General features: G+C 42.1%; 1 protein-coding gene across 6 annotated transcripts in view; it reads left to right on the forward strand.

Annotated features, from left to right (window-relative positions):
• Positions 1-19,074, forward strand: part of Fam193a (family with sequence similarity 193 member A) — a 124,973-nt gene that overhangs the window by 67,076 nt on the left and 38,823 nt on the right. For 3 of the 6 annotated variants that reach the window (XM_085836619.1, XM_085836620.1, XM_085836621.1), the window contains 8 exons: positions 319-390; positions 2,460-2,607; positions 5,405-5,482; positions 6,214-6,326; positions 6,441-6,683; positions 9,645-9,798; positions 9,923-10,102; positions 15,474-15,725. In XM_085836619.1, the coding sequence (XP_085692745.1) occupies positions 319-390; positions 2,460-2,607; positions 5,405-5,482; positions 6,214-6,326; positions 6,441-6,683; positions 9,645-9,798; positions 9,923-10,102; positions 15,474-15,725 (1,240 nt within the window). The remainder of the gene's footprint in view (positions 1-318; positions 391-2,459; positions 2,608-5,404; positions 5,483-6,213; positions 6,327-6,440; positions 6,684-9,644; positions 9,799-9,922; positions 10,103-15,473; positions 15,726-19,074) is intronic. The other 3 variants (XM_021162177.2, XM_021162179.3, XM_085836622.1) reach the window with 2 other exon arrangements.

Consider the following 19,074-nt stretch of genomic DNA (forward strand, 5'->3'; position numbering starts at 1 on the left):
GCTGCACACCCAAAGCCCTGCCTCTGAAATGCTGTTCTGGGAACTAAGGCTTCAACACAGGAACCCTTGGGAGACATTTTCAGAGCCAAACCATAATAAAGACAAAACATAAGAAAACCACTTGTTTATTGGCCACTTTATTGGGATATTTACATACTATATAATGCATTTTACACTCAATTCAATGCCATTTGACTTGATTTAAAATTTTTTGTTAAAACATGTAATTTACCATTTTAAGTTATGATTCAGTAACATTAATTATCTTCACAGTATTTGCAATTAATAATTACAAAATATTTTCATGTTTTCAAACAGAAATTCTCCTTTCCCCTTGTCCTTTGAGAGTCTTGTCTCTGAGCTCACCTGCTGCCTTGACCCATTATCCTGGCAAGTTACTAGTTAAAGAATCCGGCTGTTTGTCCTTACTATAAGAAATGTGTATACAGCTCCATTTGTTGTAGCCTTAGTATTTTTACGATTCCTGTAGAAGTGCTGTGAGAATGTTGTGGCCACCTTATCCCACCACCAAGCAATCTTCAGGGTCCCTGTCATTTCACTCTCCTTTGTTCAGATGGTCTGTATTTGTAACTTGAGAAGGAAGAACACTTGAAGAAAGGCAGGATGGAAGTTCACGGTGTCTTAGTTACTTTTCTGTTGCTACGAAAAAAAGAAACCACTATAACTAAGGCAACTTACAGAGAGAGGGGAGTGTTTATCTGGGCTTACCAGTCCAGAGACAGGAGTCCATATTGGTGGGAAAGCATGGCAGTAGAAACAGGAAGCTGAGAGCTCATGCCTTAGCCATGATCACAAAGCAGAGAGAACAAATTGCAAGTGGAATGAGGCTTCCAATCTCAAATTTCTCCAGTCAAACTGTGCTTCCTAAACTTCCCCAAGCAGCACCACCAACAGAGACCAAGTGTTCAGATGTACCAGATTATGGGGGACAGTTCTCATTCAGACCATCACACATGGTAATTGGGATTTATATTGAAGAATAGAATCAGTTCAAAAAAGGACAAGGCTGGCAGCAGTAGGAATCAGCAGAAAACCTTCTTTCAGGGCTGCAACATACAGTATGGGACCTAAGGTGATATCAGGCATTGGCACAGAGCTTAGGTGGACACCTGTGCCAGGTAGCCTTGCAACCAGTAGATTGTCTAGGAATTCCCTGTTTGTACAGTGATCACAAATGACCCACCCTGACAAAGTGAAAGGAAAAGACTTTGGCAACTATTTCTGTTCATTCTTACCTGTGAAATTGTTTTGACTAAAAATGATTTTGTTATTTCTTTTTTTTTGGATGGAGTTTTTTTTTAATTAGGTATTTTCCTCATTTACATTTCCAATGCTATCCCAAAAGTCCCCCATACCCTCCCCCCCTGCCCCCCTACCCACCCACTCCCACTTTCTGACCCTGGCGTTCCCCTGTACTGGGGCATATAAAGTTTGCATGTCCAATGGGCCTCTCTTTCCAGTGATGGCCGACTAGGCCATCTTTTGATACATATGCAGCTAGAGTCAAGAGCTCCAGGGTACTGGTTAGTTCATAATGTTGTTCCACCTATAGGGCTGCAGATCCCTTTAGCTCCTTGGGTATTTTCTCTAGCTCCTCCATTTGGGGCCCTGTGATCCATCCAATAGCTGACTGTGAGCATCCACTTCTGTGTTTGCTAGGCCCCGGAGTAGTCTCACTAGAGACTGCTATATCAGGGTCCTATCAGCACAATCTTGCTAGTGTATGCAATGTTGTTATTTCTTTTCATTATTAAATCACTAGGTTGTTATAGATAGAATCATGAGGTGGCAGGCAGTGTAAGTAACTTTGTGTTTCTTACATATATTTTTAGGTATTTATGCACAACATATTTTTAAACATGCTTTGGTCATAACAATTAATTAATTTTATGTGTATGAGTACACTGTAGCTGTCTTCAGACACACCAGAAAAGAGCATTGGGTCTTATTACAGATGGTTGTGAGCCACCATATGGTTGCTAGGAATTGAACTCAGGACCTCTGGAACAGTCAATGCTCTTAACCACTGAGCTATCTCTCCAGCCCCCCGGTCATACCTTTTTAAAGCATGAATGTATTTCCACTTCAAAACATATGTGTATAATTGTATGATTTATATGTTTTGTATTTGTCATTAAACATTTTGTTTTCTCTGGGTCAGTGTATATTAATAAGAAATGTGTATACAGCGCCATATGTTGTAACCTTAGTATTTTTAGGATTCCTGCTAGTTTCTTTCAGCAGGTGCTGTTATTTATTTGAACATCTCCTTTATATGTGGTTCTGTTCAGAGTGTGTACATAATCTTTAAGACTTGCTGTGGTATGTTTTGTGACAGGAGGTGATAAAGTTAGACAATAGCAACAGGCAGCCAAGATTCTTCTGTTTGGCCAGGAACTTTTGGGCTCTTCCTTTGTGATAGGCCTTCTCCCTCCTAGGCTAGGAACCACCACACACGACACCTGCACTGAAGACATGTACAGCACCTTGCTGCAGAGGTACCAGCGTTCTGAGGAAGAGTTGCGCAAAGTTGCTGAGGAGTGGCTGGAGTGTCAGAAGAGGATCGATGCCTATGTGGATGAGCAGGTAAATGCTGCCCTTGAAGCCCAGCCTGCACTCTGGGGCCTATGTGCTAAGTTGCTAGCTACAGTCTGAGTTGCAGAGCTCCCTGCCTTGGTATGCCCTGGTGAAAATTAAACAACATCACAGACCTCTAATCTGACTATTATTGTGTGGCAGCAACAATTAGGTCCTCAAAAAGGTTGTACCCACTGTCTCTGTGTTCTGATAGAGGACCTTAGAAAGTTTCCAGGCCTTTCAGATCCAGCAGCCATTTATCAATCATACTATTATTCAGTGCCCATTCTCTCTTCATCCAGAACAGTCCAGTAGAGAACAGACAGACAGACATACATCCAGGTAGCTTATAAGGGCAGAGGATAGCAGGACAAGTGGGATATACCTTCTGAAGATGGACCTGAAATGGGTATACCAAGTGGCCACTCTATCTCAGGGGGCACCGGACATGTTGTTAAGATGGTATGTCTGCCACTGATCCAGCCCCTTTTCCTTTCTAGAGCTTCTGATGAAGCAAGAACGGCTTTAGGTTTCAAAGGTTGTTCTGTTTTAGAGATACTAATATGAAGAGTAATAAAGGAGAAGTGGCAGCCCAGTGTTGTATGTGCAAGACAGTTTGTAAACAGATAGGAGCATATGTTTGGGGTTGAGATATAAGCTAGTCCCACATAAATCTCGGGATCATTATGCCATTTAGATACTGGTTGAGTTCTTTATTCTCTTTGTCTACTGCTAAGTTGTTGGAAAGAGGGTTTCTAGTTTAGAACTTGTGAAAACTCTCTCTGTTAATAACTTTGGCCCTCATGGTAACACTGGACTAGTCCCACTTTTCCATGCTAGATGTAAACTTGTGATCCTCTTCCTTTGCCTCCTGAGTGCTAGTGTTAATAGCCTGTGGCTTAAATATCCAGCTGAAAGGGAAGAGGCTGCAGTCTAGGTATGATTCCCTTGACTTTTACTGTGCTTTGGTCGTGGCACAGCACACGGCTGGAGGCCATGATAGAGAAAGTCCTTAGGGCTCCAGAAAGCAGAGAGAAAGAGTTTGAGTTCTAATATTACATTTCCTGGTTATGCCCCAGTGACCTAACTTCTACTGGAAGCCACCTCTTATAAGGTTCCTTCACCTTCCAGTGTTACTCAGCACATGGACCTTATGCGGACAGTCAAGAACTTGTGAACACTCTCCCTCTTTATGATTGTAGGTGGCTGGAGAGATGTCTCAGCAGTTGACAGCATTGGCTGCTTTTTCAGAGAACCCAGGTTAAATTCCCATTATCTACATGACAACTTATAGCCATTTATAACTCCAGTTTCAGGCAATCTAACACACTCTTCTGGCGTTTGTGGGCACCAAGCATGCCTGTGGTACACAGACATACATGCTAGCAGTACACTGATACACATAAAATAATACATTATTTAAAAAAGAGAGAGAGAGAGAGAGAGAGAGAGAGAGAGAGAGAGAGAGAGAGAGAGAGAGAGAGAGAACTAAACTATAGCACTAGCCTGTACCTGGCTAACTCTTGTCATCATAGTGAATAATACATGGAAGGGGAAGAGGAGCTAGATGTATACAAAGTACAACTGAATTAGTAGCAAAAATAGGAGAGCTTGCTTCTGTGCCCATTCAAGTCAGCTAAGGTTTCAAACTACAAAGGGACTCTAAACTCAAGAGATCCTTGAGCGTACAATATGTCATAGGAAAGGCATGCTGTAGCCATGTGTGCTGAAGCTAAGACCACATAGAATGGCTCCTGTCACTTGTAAAGGGTTACCACCTATAATAATCTGGGTTTGCCTTTCACACTACTGGACAGTAGTAGAAGGGATCTAGTGTGTTGTAGGCACTCTATACATCAGACAAGCATGTGGAATACTGAAAAATTTCTGAAGAGGGCATAGTAAAGTTGTTTGCAACAGTGCCCATAATAATAGCAGCTGGTGTCTGCTTTGCACCCCCACAGTCCCTCAGTTCTAACTGAGAAGTTGCTGCAGATCTCTGCTCTCAGGAATTTGAAAGGAGTATATGTTGGCCTGTACATGCCTTAGTTCTTGGGATGGGAAATGTGCCATAAGAGTTGGCAGACATTTGAGATTCCTTCAATAGTCTGTTTCAGGTTTTCTTCTCAAACTGCATTGTTTTGTACTTCATGTTTTTAATTTTAATTTATTTTATGATGTTGTTATTATTGACATTATATAGCTGAAGGGTAATAGGGCCAGTGTTCTCAGAGCTAATGTTCTCAGGACTAGGAAGGTCTTGCACATGGGTGGAACAGACCAGCTTCAGGAGTTCTGAAACAGGTTGTGGCCTATCAAGAGATCAAGCATTTACTTCCTTCTGTACAGAATGTACACTGATCTCCAAGTTCTGGAGCTCTTGAGGTTTTCCACATGAGGAGATTAAGATAAAGTGTCAGGCTGAAGGCTGAAATGTGATAGCTCATTGTTTTGTATATAGTTCATTGTTTTGTATTGCACTCCTGTTTTGATTTTATCATTTAAAAGAATCTTCCTTGAGAGTGTTCTTTTTTTTTTCTTTTAAAGATTTATTTTATGTATATGAGTACACTGTAGCTCTCTTCAGACACACCAAAAGAGGGCATCGGCTCCCATTCCAGATGGTTGTGAGCCATCATGTGGTTGCTGGGAATTGAACTCAGGACCTCTGGAAGAGCAGCAAGTGCTCTTAATTACTGAGCCATCTCTCTAGCCCATGAGTGTTCTGTGTAGTTACTACGAAGGTTTTTGGTTGGTTTGTTTGTTTGTTTGTTTGTTTCTATGTGTTTTTATATTTCCTTTCTAGATGACAATGAAAACCAAACAGCGCATGTTAACAGAAGATTGGGAGATTTTTAAACAAAGGAGATTAATTGAAGAACAGGTGAGATTGACAGGAGAGACATGTAAATGACTGTACAGAACAAGTGTCACCTTAGTATCTAGGCATACTCTCTGTTACAGGATACCAATGAAGACCATTGGCATCTCCTGCCAGTATAAAAGTCATTAAACATAGTGATTTTAACTTTCAGATAAACTGATTGCATATACTTGCCATACGTGGTCTTTCATTTATGTATATTGAAGAGAATAATCTTGGTAGGAATTGTGAGAACTGGTACAAGGACCCATTTTCCCTGAACTTTTTGTTGGTGCCAGTTAGCCAATTGCATCAGATTGAAATTGAGCTCCCGCCCACCAATGGGATGAGTCGGAGGCCCCTTTGCCTGAGTGTGCCAATAGGCTCAGTTGGGTTTTGGTACACCCTTCTCCCTTTGGAATCCAGATGCCTACTTGTCAGTTGAGTTTAGATGTTACTTCCTATATAGCTGTCAGGTCCAATCTTCTCCAGTAGAGAAGTGTCTAGCAAGTGCTGAGCACCCAGAGCAGACCTACCTTCTGGTTATCTGCAAAAATGCACGAGGTGTGTATCTGGCCAAGACCTGAACACCAAGTGGGTTCCCTGCCCTGTAGATTCCAGGGCTACTCCCTTGTTTTTGTTTTGTCCTTCTGCAAAAAGTGGGCCTCTGCGTTTGTAAATGGTTACTGTTATAGTTAAAATGGGGAAAGTATCTTGTAAATTTAAGCCATTGTTTGGTAAATTTCCTCTAGTTGACTAATAAGAAAGTGGTTACTGGAGAGAACAACTTCACAGATACCAGGAGGCACATGTTGTCATCTCGGTTGAGCATGCCTGACTGCCCCAACTGCAACTACAGGCGAAGGTGAGCTGGGCTGCCTGGGTGCTACTGGCCTTCACCCTGCACTAATACAAGCAGAGGTTTGAACCCAACCTTCAGAGTTGGCTTTCTTGGTAACTGTCCTTAATTCTTGATCAGATGTGCTTGTGATGACTGCAGCCTCTCACACATCCTTACTTGTGGTATCATGGACACCCCGGTCACTGATGACATCCACATTCACCAGCTCCCACTCCAAGTGGATTCTGCTCCCGACTATCTGTCTGAGATGCGCCCACCTAGTGTGTCATCAGCAAGCTCAGGGTCAGGTTCCAGCTCTCCCATCACAATTCAGCAGCATCCTAGACTCATCCTCACAGACAATGGCTCTGCACCAACTTTGTAAGTTGTGACTTTATAATAGTTTCAGAAATTTATCCAATAATGAGAAATATAGACATCAGTCTACAGAAATACAATCACCATTGCAGTGCTTTTTATTAAAAAACAAAACAAAACAAAACTTTTCAGTGTGTTAAGCACCTGTTAAATCATGAAATTTGTAAACCCAAACTGATGCTGTTTTATTATCTGAAAAAAGAAATTCAGTAAATTTATAATTGCCAGTTGGTATGCAGGGAAATGTCTCCGCAGTTCTGGTCTCATCTTCTCAGTCTGTCTGAGGTGGCCAGTGGCTGTTCATCCTCCTCATTGTCAGCCCAGAGTTCATGCTCGTTCCATGTCTTGCTAAGAATTCAGATCACTTTAGCAAGCAATTGAAAGTTTGTGTTTTCTGTACTCCCACATTATAAAGAAGTGCATTTCATATTAGCAAAGGGGCTGAAAACTCAGTTGTGACCCTGTTGCTTGCAGAGGCTTCATACACTAATTTGCACATGTGTATAGCTTTTTCTTCCCTTCCCTTCCCTTCCCTTCCCTTCCCTTCCCTTCCCTTCCCTTCCCTTCCCTTCCCTTCCCTTCCTTTCCCTTTCCCTTTCCCTTTCCCTTTCCCTTTCCCTTTCCCTTTCCCTTTCCCTTTCCCTTTCCCTTTCCCTTTCCCTTTCCCTTTCCCTTTCCCTTTCCCTTTCCCTTTCCCTTTCCCTTTCCCTTTCCCTTTCCCTTTCCCTTTCCCTTTCCCTTTCCCTTTCCCTTTCCCTTTCCCTTTCCCTTTCCCTTTCCCTTTCCCTTTCCCTTTCCCTTTCCCTTTTTCCCTTTTTCCCTTTCCCTTTTTCCCTTTCCCTTTCCCTTTCCCTTTCCCTTTTCCTTTTCCTTTCCTTCCTTCCTTCCTTCCTTCCTTCCTTCCTTCCTTCCTTCCTCTTTTTTTCTCTTCCTTTTTGTTTGTTTGTTTGTTTGTTTTTTCAAGACAGGATTTTTCTAAGTTATTCTGGCTATCCTGGAACTCACTCTGTAGACTAGACTAACCTCAAACTAGAGATCCACCTGTCTCTGCCTTCTGAGTGCATATTCCACCACACTGGGCTGTGTGAAGTTTCTCTTCCCCTCCCCCCTTTCATCCAAATGTTGCCCCCGTCCCTCCCAGTCTCCCCCTGTATTCCGTTTCTTAAGTGAAGTCAGTTGAATTATGCAACCATCACTAGTCCTTTGTAGGTGCTCAGGAGGGATTGCTGGCTGTATCTGGCTGCACTTGATCCTCAAAGTCTTCCAACAATAGAGATGCTCATCACACATTTCATTTGGATTTGTCATGTGCTGCTTAGGTTTTCCTCTTTCAGAGTTTTTCCTAGTCTTTCAGGTCTCAATTTTTATGGTACTGGGGATAGAATTCAGGGATTCATACATGCTGAACAACTATTTTACCACTGAGTCTTTTCCCCAACTCCAAATCCAAAATAATTCTAAAGGCCTTGGGTTGAAGTCCAAGGAGTTTTGTCTCCTAGCTGTTATACAGCTTCTAACTGAGGCATATGGAAGTTTACCAGACAGATGAATCCATTGAAAATTGAAGTTAGATAAATGCAAATGTATCGCACTATCTCACTCACTGTCATAACTGCCAATATCAGTTGTAAGCTCTGATGTGTTATCAGTAGTGGCACTTGGGCTACAGGAGCCTTCTGCCTGGATGGAACTGCCCACTGTTGGTCTGGGCAGCTCATGTCTAGGCCCCAACAACTTGTGGTTAGTGTCTTCCAAGTAATCAACCTCTGTGACTTGAAAATCCATGTGACCCTTAGTGTGCATTGTCGTTCATGGTGCTGTTTTCTAAACAGATGAAATGGCAGCATCATTTTAGTCAGTGCAGTGCAGTGCACTCTGGGTCTTTCTGGAGTGGAGAGGCCTCCAGCTGTCATGTGTGCCAGGTATGAGTTGGTCACTTCATTTCAGAATCAGTTTTCCCATTGGTAAACACTATGGCAGTGATAACACTGCAGGAATGCTGTGCTGGCCAGCACACACACTCCCTTCCTGGTGGGTGCTTATTTCTTCTGTTGGTGAGCTCAAGGTTTTTGTATAGTGCATCAAAGACTCAGGAGGCAGGGCAGGTGGATTTCTGTGAGTTCAATGCCTGATCTACATAGTGAGTTCTAAGACAGCCAGGGCTATGTCGAAAGACCCCTCAACAGAACAAACAAAACAAAAAGAGCACAATGGCTTGGTAACACTGGGCCCTTTCTTAGGAGTCAAACCTAAGAGGGTTTTTACCTAGGATTTTTATGTTCTGGATATCGTTGTATACTGGGATGGAGACAGATTGGTACAAGTTTTAGGTAGTACTGTGTTGGGTATGTCAGTTCTTATATACTAGGAAGTCACATTTTAAAGTGGTCTCCACGGGCTAAATCCAGAAGTTTTGCTTTTAAGTTTTGGTTTTCATTTTTTAGCAAACATGTCATTTTCTCCTTACATTGATGAAATTGATTGTTAATAACTGACTTGAATGGAGCAAACATAATTAATGTGTTGTTATATAACACTTGGAGTTTGGTCTGCTGGATATTTTCTGACAATTTGGTGTCTGTAAAATCAAACACTAAAGACCTGAAGTTGCTCCCTGTATCTTAACATTTTAATAAAAATTACATTTTCTTGGGCATGGCATTTTTACTCCAGGACTTTTCAGGCCAAATGAAAGTATAATACCAATTCGTCTTAAGTTTTTGTGGTCTCCTCAGAATTTCTATTGTGGGACATTCTTTCCCATCCTCCATGTCACAGATGTTACTCATCCAGGCTTTTTTTTGTGTTCAGGTGACTAAGATGTGTTAAGTAGTGTGAGTGACACTGAACACTCTTCGTGAGCAGACCCATGACCTTAGAGGAGATGTCGTGTTCAGTGGGGGGTGCTCCTCACTGTCCTCCCCAATCGAAGGGCCTCATGGTGACCGTCTCTGCTTACCTCAGTTGTAGTGATGATGAAGACGTCGCACCATTGTCAGCTAAGTTTGCTGACATTTATCCATTGACCAACTACGATGATACCAATGTGGTAGCCAACATGAATGGAATCCACAGCGAACTGAATGGTGGTGGGGAAAACATGGCCCTGAAAGATGAGGTATGAGTGTGGCTTTTTTATGAGGAGTTGTGGTGTCAGTAAATGTAGGAAGTGGTTGGTGGTCTTTACACTTCATTCATGTTACTGTTTTGAAAATGAAAGCTACAGAATGCTGCATTTTAAGTCCCCTCAGGTAAGCAGCACCAGCCGTAGTTCTTCAGAGGCTGATGATGAAGATGCTGATGGTGAGAGTAGTGGGGAGCCCCCAGGAGCTCCCAAACAAGAGGAGGCCATAGGAAATGGTAACCCCAAGACAGAGGAGAGTAACGTGAACACTCCACCTCCATCCTACCCAGCTCAGCAGGTAGGATCCTCTGTTTCATGTTTCTCTGTTTCCCAAAGATCTCTTCCTTGGTGTGTATTTTCTATAAAAAGTAAATTATGTTAATTTCAGCAGTTTCTGAAGATTAGTATTGTAGAGTAACAAGCATACTTGTAGAACTCATATTTTAATCTTTTCTTTTTTTCTTTTTGCTGAGATCTGTAATTGTTATCAGTTTTATAACAACCTGTGCTTATTGAGATAAATGTTTTTTACTTTCCTTCCTTCCTTTTCCTCCTTCCCTTCTTTCCTCCTTCCCTTCTTTCCTCCTTCCCTTTCTCCCTTCCTCCCTTCCTCCTTTCCTTCCTTCCTTCCTTTTTCTGAATTTTTTTCTGTAGAAGTATAAGACAGGTTTCATCATTTGTGTTGGAAATAGTTCTCACACCTGGTTGGCCTTGAATTCATGACCTTCCTACCTAAACTTCTCAAGTGCTGGGATCATAGGTTTATATTCCACATATCCAGCTTCAGAGTTTTATTTGTTTGATAAACTATTTAAATGAAAGGGAGAACAAATAAAAGTCAGATGCTTGGCTTATTAATTATTATAATGGTAATGTAAGTATGTGATTAAAATAATAAAGGTGATATCAAAAGGAATAAACTGGGAAATCTTACTATCATCGACTTGCCTCCCGTATCTTGTCATCTGTGTACCCGTGGATGAGCAGTTTCATTATATGCACATGCAAACATTTCCCTTTCCCTGTCTGATAAGAATGGCTACCTTGCTTTTCTCTTAACAGTATGTCTCTGAGGAGTGTGCTTCTGTATTCTCTTCATTTTGTAACTTTAATTTTTTGTTTGTTTGTTTGTTTGTTTTGGTTTTGTTTTGTTTTGTTTTTTGTATGGGGCATGTGTCCATGAGTGTAGGTGAACAGGGAGGGCAGCAATGTCTGATTCCCATGGAGCTGGAGTTAGAGGCGCTTGTGAGTCACTAGATATGGCTCTTAGGAACAGAAATTAGGCCCTCTGTGAAAGCAGTATATGCTTTTAACTGATGAGTTACCTCTTTAGGTTCTGGTTTTTGTTTTTTTGTTTTTTAATGTTTACTTTTTTGTGTTTGTATGATTATTGTTGGTGTTTTTAGTTTGTTTTAGGTTTTGTTTGTTTATGACAAGATATGTGAGCTAAGACTGGTCTTTATACTCCTGATCATATTACCTTGACTGCCCAAATGCTGGAATTATAGGTGTGTGGTACCTGTAAAGAACTCTTGAAACAGTAACAAGACAGAAAGCAAAGAGCCCTTAAGTACATAAAAGGCAACCAAGAGGGCTTACCATATTAAAACTGATATTTTGCTGACATTAATACTCCTGGCTCTAAATAATTTAGAATCTTGACTACGAATCTCAGACTGAGTCTGAGTTAACTTTATTCATTGAAGTATTAGGGTTTGAATTTGGGTCCTCACTCTCGCTAAGTTCTGTGCCACTGAGCTGTATCTGCATTTAGCCATGCCCTTCCTATGCCCCTAAGGCCTCAGATTTTCAGGTAAGCACACATTAGTCCTACTGTGGAGGTGTGGGGGTGGGGCTGCAGCAGAGGTGGCGGCTGCTGCGGCAGAGGCGGTGGTGGTGGTTTTTAACCCTGTTAGCCAGCACTTACATTGTTTCTTTCTTTTGACCATTATAAACTACTCCGTGAGTTGTCGTGTATGTCTGACATTCTGTTCATAAGCAGATGTGTCCATACAATTGTTCCGGCAATGAGTACTGGGTCAGAATGGTCACCCAGGGGCCCTCAAAGAGTCACAACATAGTTTTGAAGTTTTGCTGATATTAATAATGGTAAACCCTTTTGGTTGCCTTTTATGTACTTAAGGGCTGTTTGCTTTCTGTCTTGTTAGTGTTTTAAGAGTTCTTTACATACTGGGTGCAAGTCTTAGTTTACACTATTTTCTCAGGCCCGTGGAATATCTTACTGTATTGTCTGCCAGAACTGAGTAATGGAGGATGAGCCCAGTCCTTACACTTGCTAATATTTGCTACAGCCTCTTATGGTATCTTTTGTAAAGCAAGGTTTTTGTTTTAATGCATTTATTTATTGATGTATTAAAACTATTTTTCTTCTAGATTTATAACTTTACCTCTGACTGATGCTGTGATCCATTTGGCTCAGTATTTTTTTATGGTGTACGGTTAGACTCTTAACCTTTTTTTTTTTTTGAAAAGTCATATTTTTCCATGTTGAAAATTCAGGCTTACATCTATCTGTCCATTGGTCTTTAGTTTGTCCCACACCGTAGCTCATGTTTTTCTGTTGCTTTATGTTAAGTTTAAAATGCAGTAGAGCATACTTCCAAATCTGGTAGATGTGTGTCTTAGTTTCTTTTCTTCCAATGTGATAAAAAACTATGATCAAGACAGGTTACAGAAGAGTTTATTTGGAGCTTATAGTGTAGAGGGTGAGTCCATAGCAACAGGCAGGCAGGCATGGTCTTGAGAACTTAATATCTTGATTTCTAAGCATGAGGCAAAGTGAAAGAGAAGAGGAAGAAAGCTAGCTGGGAATGGTTTGGGCTTTTGAAACCTCAAAGCCCATCCCCAGTGACACACCTCCTCTAACAAGGCCACACCTCCTAATCCTTACCAAACAGTTCCACCAACTGGAGACCAAACATTCAAATACTTATGTCTGTGGGGACTATTCTCAATAAACCACCAGTATGGCTCTTTATAAGTAGCCATCTTTCACAGTAGCCTCACATGGATGAAAGAATGAGGATATTCCTGAGGGTAGAGCCACCAAAGGGTCTCACCTCCTAATGTCTCTTTTTTTTTTTTTTTTTTTTTTTTTTTTTAGTTTTTTTTGGTTTTTTGAGACAGGGTTTCTCTGTATAGCCCTGGCTGTCCTGGAACTCGCTTTGTAGACCAGGCTGGCCTCGAACTCAGAAATTTGCCTGCCTCTGCCTCCCAAGTGCTGGGATTAAAGGCGTGCCCCACCACGCCCGGCTAATGTCACTTTCATGGAGGTTAGAATTGCACCATACAGATTATTAATTACAGAGAGATGCATTTTGCTATTGGGTTGTGGGTTTTTTTGTTTGTTTGTTTGTTTGTTTTGTTTTGTTTTTGTTTTTGTTTTTGTTTTTTTGTCCTTCCAGTTTTGCTAGGTTTTAATAATACATTTTTCTCAGGAGTAGATTCTATAACTTACTGGGGTTTACAGATTATTTCTCTCATCTTCAGTTCTATGTTAGAATTTATGTATTTTTCTTTTCTCTATATATTAAGTATTTATTTTTAACATTTTCCTTACTTCTCTGAACAAGCTGTAATAACTGCTTAGTCACCTTTGTGTCCTAATGAGGGCCAAGAACCACTGCCTACTGACTATACATTTTTGTCATATCTCTCTCTCCTCTCTCTGAACAGCTTAAATAATAGAACAACTTCGAATTCTGACTTTGTCCTTGAGGTTGTTAGTTTTTTTGAGGGGTGGGGCAGGGGTCTGGTTTTTGTTTTCTCTGATTATTACTTTATTGCTATTAAATGCTGTATCATTCATAGTATATGGCTTCTGCTCTCACTGTTTATATTTTTTTCAGTTTCTGTTTAGTTTGCTCCCTTTTATTTTTAGCCTGGCTACTTGCTTTATTGGTTCAGTCCTTGCTGCCTTATTCCTCTGAAGGTTCCTATGTCCCAACACATCTGTTTGTAGATTGGGGAACATTTTTTTTTGCTCAGCTTACACTCCAGTGAACTTTGGTTTCTTCCTTTGTGCTATGAAGTCCTGCTTCTGTGTACACCATGTCCTCCTAGTCAGCCATTGAGCTGTGGATAGCTTAAGGAGCATTGCAGTTTCCTCATTTTCAGAGTCTTCTTAAAATGTTTCTGTTTCCTTCACACACTCTCAATTCTCACTGAGTCTACTTAATGAAAAAAAGAAATAAAAGGAAGGACATGACTGTTCCTAGGTATGATGGAGGAGAAAGTTTATTGTAGATAGGAGGGAGGACATAACTAGAGACAGGGACATCTGGGAGAATCCAGAGTGGCCATAGCTCCGAGCTGGGCCATGTGTTGAGAAGGAAAATAGGTGAGTTGGGAAGGAAAAGGGTAGCGGAGCTGACTGGATAGCCAAAACAGCTGGGATATCTAGGGAAGGGTAATCCGGGGAAGAGCAGCTCAGCCCCTGGGTTGAGTTTAGGGTAGCCATACTCTGTAATGGGGAGGGACTGAGGAATGCTGGGAGAATCTGGCAGCCAGGTCTGCTTTGTTGTGTTAAGTAGGTACCTTAGCCATTTGCCCTAGGTTTGAAATCTAATATGTACTACTTTTGGCGCAGCTCTTCTGGACACTGAGCAGGGCTTCTTTACTTCTATGCGTTCTGCATTCTGCTTCCTGCATTAGAACCAGGACAAGGAAAGGCCTTGGCAGGAAGTTCAGATTCTTCCTGTTGTTCTTTGAAGTTCTGGCTATCTTAAAATAAAGACTTCCCAGTATTTGGCTTTGGCTGAGTTCCAGAGCCTGAAGTGTTATCTTTGTCATCTGTGTTTACTTTCACATTTGCTTTGGTAAAGAAGTATCACTGGTCATTCTGACCAGCTAGCATCCTGTCTACATTTCATAGTGACGGTATCATTGCAGCTGTTGATTGAACAGTAGGACCCCAGCAGACACCAGCCACTCAGTGATCCTGGTTTTTTTTTTTTTTTTTGGTCCCATTCTTCCCGTAGCTTCATCTTTCTATTATCTTTTTTTTTTTTTTAAAGATTTATTTATTATATGCAAGTACACTATATCTGTCTTCAGACACACCAGAAGAGGGCGTCAGATCTCTCTCTTTTTTTTTTTTTTTTTTTTTTGGTTTTTCGAGACAGGGTTTCTCTGTGTAGTCCTGGCTGTCCTGGAACTCACTTTGTAGACCAGGCTGGCCTCGAACTCAGAAATCCACCTGCCTCTGCCTCCCAAGTGCTGGGATTAAAGGCATGCGCTACCACTGCCCGGCTGCGTCAGATCTCTTTACGGATGGTTGTGAGCCACCATGTGGTTGCTGGAACTTGAACTCAGGACCTTTGGAAGAGCAGTCAGTGCTCTTATCCTCTGAGCCATCTCGCCAGCCCCCCTTCTATTATCTTTATGGGGTCCTTTATTCCTATTCACGTGGGTCCCTGATCAGTGGCTGCTGCCTCTGCAAATAATCCATATAAAGTGAGGCTCAGCTCTCTCCTCTGCAGCCTTCCTTATTACCACCAGCTCTGACATCTGTACCTTCTCCTGTGAGGTCTCTGGTTATCTCAGGTCTGTATCTTTGTGTTCGTTCTATATTATCTGACTGACTGCAGCTTAATTTATGCCATTCTTTGTTCTACATTATACAAGTACTTCTTTTTCTGTCCTTTTAGGCAGAACAAACACCGAACACTTGTGAATGTCATGTTTGTAAACAAGAAGCTTCTGGGCTACCAGCATCAGCAATGACTGCTGGAGCCCTGCCTCCTGGCCATCAGTTCCTGAGCCCAGAGAAACCGACACATCCTGCGCTTCACCTGTACCCCCACATCCACGGACATGTACCCTTGCATACTGTTCCACACCTGCCTCGACCGCTCATCCACCCCACCTTGTATCCAGCACCCCCCTTCACACACAGTAAGGTAAGCCGGGGCAGGAAGGGCCTGGAAGTCCCTTATGACTGAGCTCTGACAAGAGCAGTTACTTTAGCAGACAGGGGTGGGTATGCTGACTCATGTGCATAGCAGCATCTGCTCCTGATTGGATGGGTTACAACTATATGCTTTGGTTGTAGTCTTGCAAACTCTTGTAATGTTGAACCTTTTCAATGTGTAGGCAAACAAACACACACAATCATGATTTCCTCACTAGAATTAGAGAGTTTTCAGGTGATACTGCTAACAGGTTGAACTCAAGAATACTTAACAAAAGTCCATTTTTCTACACATGGCCTGACTTATGCCTTAACATAATAGGTAAAATGTATTGTAAATAGCATGAATCCTCAATGTTTTCTGGGCATCCTTAGTTTGAAAACTAGGGCCCTGTCAAAACATGCAAGCCTGAAGAAAAGTGCAGTATACATTGCAAAGAAATGCTATGATCTGAAGCTATGGCAATGTGTAGCTGGAGGGGATAGAAGAGAGGCCTTAAAATCCAGCCTGCCAAGAGCCCACTTAGGAAAAGCAATGAAAGTCTGGGAAATGGTCAGTTTTTGAGTTTCTCCTCAAAGAACTCCATGTATATACTTAACATTTTAGACATTGAAGATACATTTAGAGAAATTGGACTGAAATCCTATATAGACCAGGCTAACATACAGTGATCCTCCTGCCTCCTATGTCCCTATAGCTAGGACTACTGATATGCAGCATCGTCAGCTAATCCACTCCTTGTACCTCAGTCTGCTTTGCCTCTTGAACTGCTTTACACTTGCAGTACTGTTGGTTCACTGTAATGTTGAGATTTTTGTTATGTTACTAGTTGGCACTAATTAATCCTAATTCTCCCTAGCTGTATTCATTTGTTTAACAGAGAGGTTTTCAAGTTGGACAGAAAGGGAGACCATGACATGGAAAGGGCTTGGTTTTTCTGGGTTTACTCTATGGTATGGTATGATATGTGACTAGTAAATGGGTTCTCTGTGTGTTTACTGGGGAGGAGCACAGGTAGTAGATTAATACCATGCTTAAAAATGAATATGGTTCAAGTTAGATTTTAATCAGAAGCTACCCAATCCTGTGCTTGGGTTTTGTTAGACTTGGTACCACCCCATATGAATATGTAACAATGTCTTTATTAGCAAAATGTTTTAGTCAAAGCCAGGCTATGCTTGTGTTTTATAACTTAACCCTTCTTTCCTCTAGGGTAATGTATAAACTTCTGTCAACTTCCTAATTTTTTCTAGATAGAACTTTATCTTAGATCTGAGAAAAGATTAAGAAATGGCTATTGTTGGGCACCGAGTGTCGGGGAATAAAGGGAGTGGGAGAAAACCCGAGTCCTGCCAGAGTGTCCAGTGCACTGGGCAGGCGGGCAGACTGCTACAGGCTTTCCACGCAGTCTAGGGTGTCTGGCTGCCACTGAACCCAGCCCTCCAGGGTGTTGACAAGGGGCAGTCTGAGGTCTCTGGATCCAAGGCCAGAGATAACAGGTTCTCAGTCCTGGGCATCCCAGACACCACTGGACACCCCAGAAGAGCTGAAAACAAAATGGGGGCCCCAGAGGTGGCTCAGTCATCCCTAGGGCCAAAGCGGGGAGAGGGCAGCATGGAGAGAAGGGTTGCTAGTTGGTCCCCACATGGGCGAGAGTCCTTGGTCCGGTCCATGGCTGGAGCACAGGAAGGCCTTCCAGTGGGAAGTTAAACATGGCTCTTTAGGGGAAAACCTATCCCATCGTTCAAGCATGGCAGGCCTTGACGAGCAGAGACAGTCTGTGGTTTTAGAACTTTATTGTATAAAGGCAGGGAGAAAGAGGGAAAGTAGAAAGAAAGAGGCCAGCGATGGTCACATGGAAAGAGAAGGAGGGCTAGAGATGATGTTCATAGCAGCCTTATTTATAATAGCCAGAAGCTGGAAAGAACCCAGATGCCCCTCAACAGAGGAATGGATACAGAAAATGTGGTACATTTATACAATGGAGTACTACTCAGCTATTAAAAGGAATGAATTTATGAAATTCCTAGGCAAATGGATGGATCTGGAGGGCATCATCCTGAGTGAGGTAACATATTCACAAAGGAACTCACACAATATGTACTCACTGATAAGTGGATATTAGCCCAAAAACTTAGGATACCCAAGATATAAGATACAATTTGTTAAACGCATGAAACTCAAGAAGAACGAAGACCAAAGTGTGGACACTGTGCCCCTTCTTGGAATTGGGAACAAAACACCCATGGAAAGAGTTACAGAGATAAAGTTTGGAGCTGTGAAGAAAGGATGGACCATCTAAAGACTGCCATATCCAGGGATCCATCCCATAATCAGCTTCCAAACGCTGACACCATTGCATACACTAGCAAGATTTTGCTGAAAGGACCCAGATATAGCTGTCTCTTGTGAGACAATGCTGGGGCCTAGCAAACACAGAAGTGGATGCTCACAGTCAGCTATTGGATGGATCACAGGGCCCCCAATGGAGGAGCTAGAGAAAGTACCCAAGGAGCTAAAGGGAACTGCAACCCCATAGGTGGAACATTATTATGAACTAACCAGTACCCCGGAGCTCTTGACTCTAGCTGCATATGTATCAAAAGATGGCCTAGTCGGCCATCACTGGAAAGAGAGGCCCATTGGACTTGCCAACTTTATATGCCCCAGTACAGGGGAATGCCAGGGCCAAGGAGTGGGGGTGGGTGGGTGGGGGACTGGGGTGGTGGTGAGTGTATTGGGGACTTTTTGGATAGCATTGGAAATGTAATTGAGGAAAATACCTAATAAAAAAAAAAGAAAAGAAAAAAAAAAGAAAGGTGAGAGCTTAAAGGAGTGAGGAGGAGCCAAGCAGCCCCTTTTATAGTGGGCGGGGCTACCTTGTAGTTGGCAGGGTAGCTGTGGGGAGGAGCTTGCCTGGCTATACTGTGAGGGTGGAGTCTAGCTTAACATCAGGAACTTGGGGCTTTGTCCCAGAATTATGGAGTTGGGGGCTCTGTGGTGTCAGGCACCTGTCTCTGGGAATGTGGCTCTGTTCCTTCCCTTGGAGAGTTTTCTACTGAGTCTCCAGAACAAGCCTCCTTCAACCCAAAACTGACTGCCTTTCACAGCCCCACAATCTGTTGTCTATTTTCTTTGCTTATTGAAACTATTCAAGAATTATTTTTAAAAATATCCCAAGAAAGTAGTCAAATTAACGTTCCCCAAGTCTACTCAGAATACTCTAACTAGCTGTTTACTGTTTACTCTTACTAGCTGTTTACTGGTTTGTTTTTTTCCCTTACTTTGGCTTTCCCCCTCCTCCCTTTCTTTTTATTTTATATATGGGTGTTTTGTC

The sequence above is a fragment of the Mus caroli genome, unplaced genomic scaffold (genome assembly GCF_978045245.1).
Source record: "Mus caroli unplaced genomic scaffold, Mus_caroli_1 scaffold_4, whole genome shotgun sequence".
Taxonomy (NCBI): domain Eukaryota; kingdom Metazoa; phylum Chordata; class Mammalia; order Rodentia; family Muridae; genus Mus; species Mus caroli.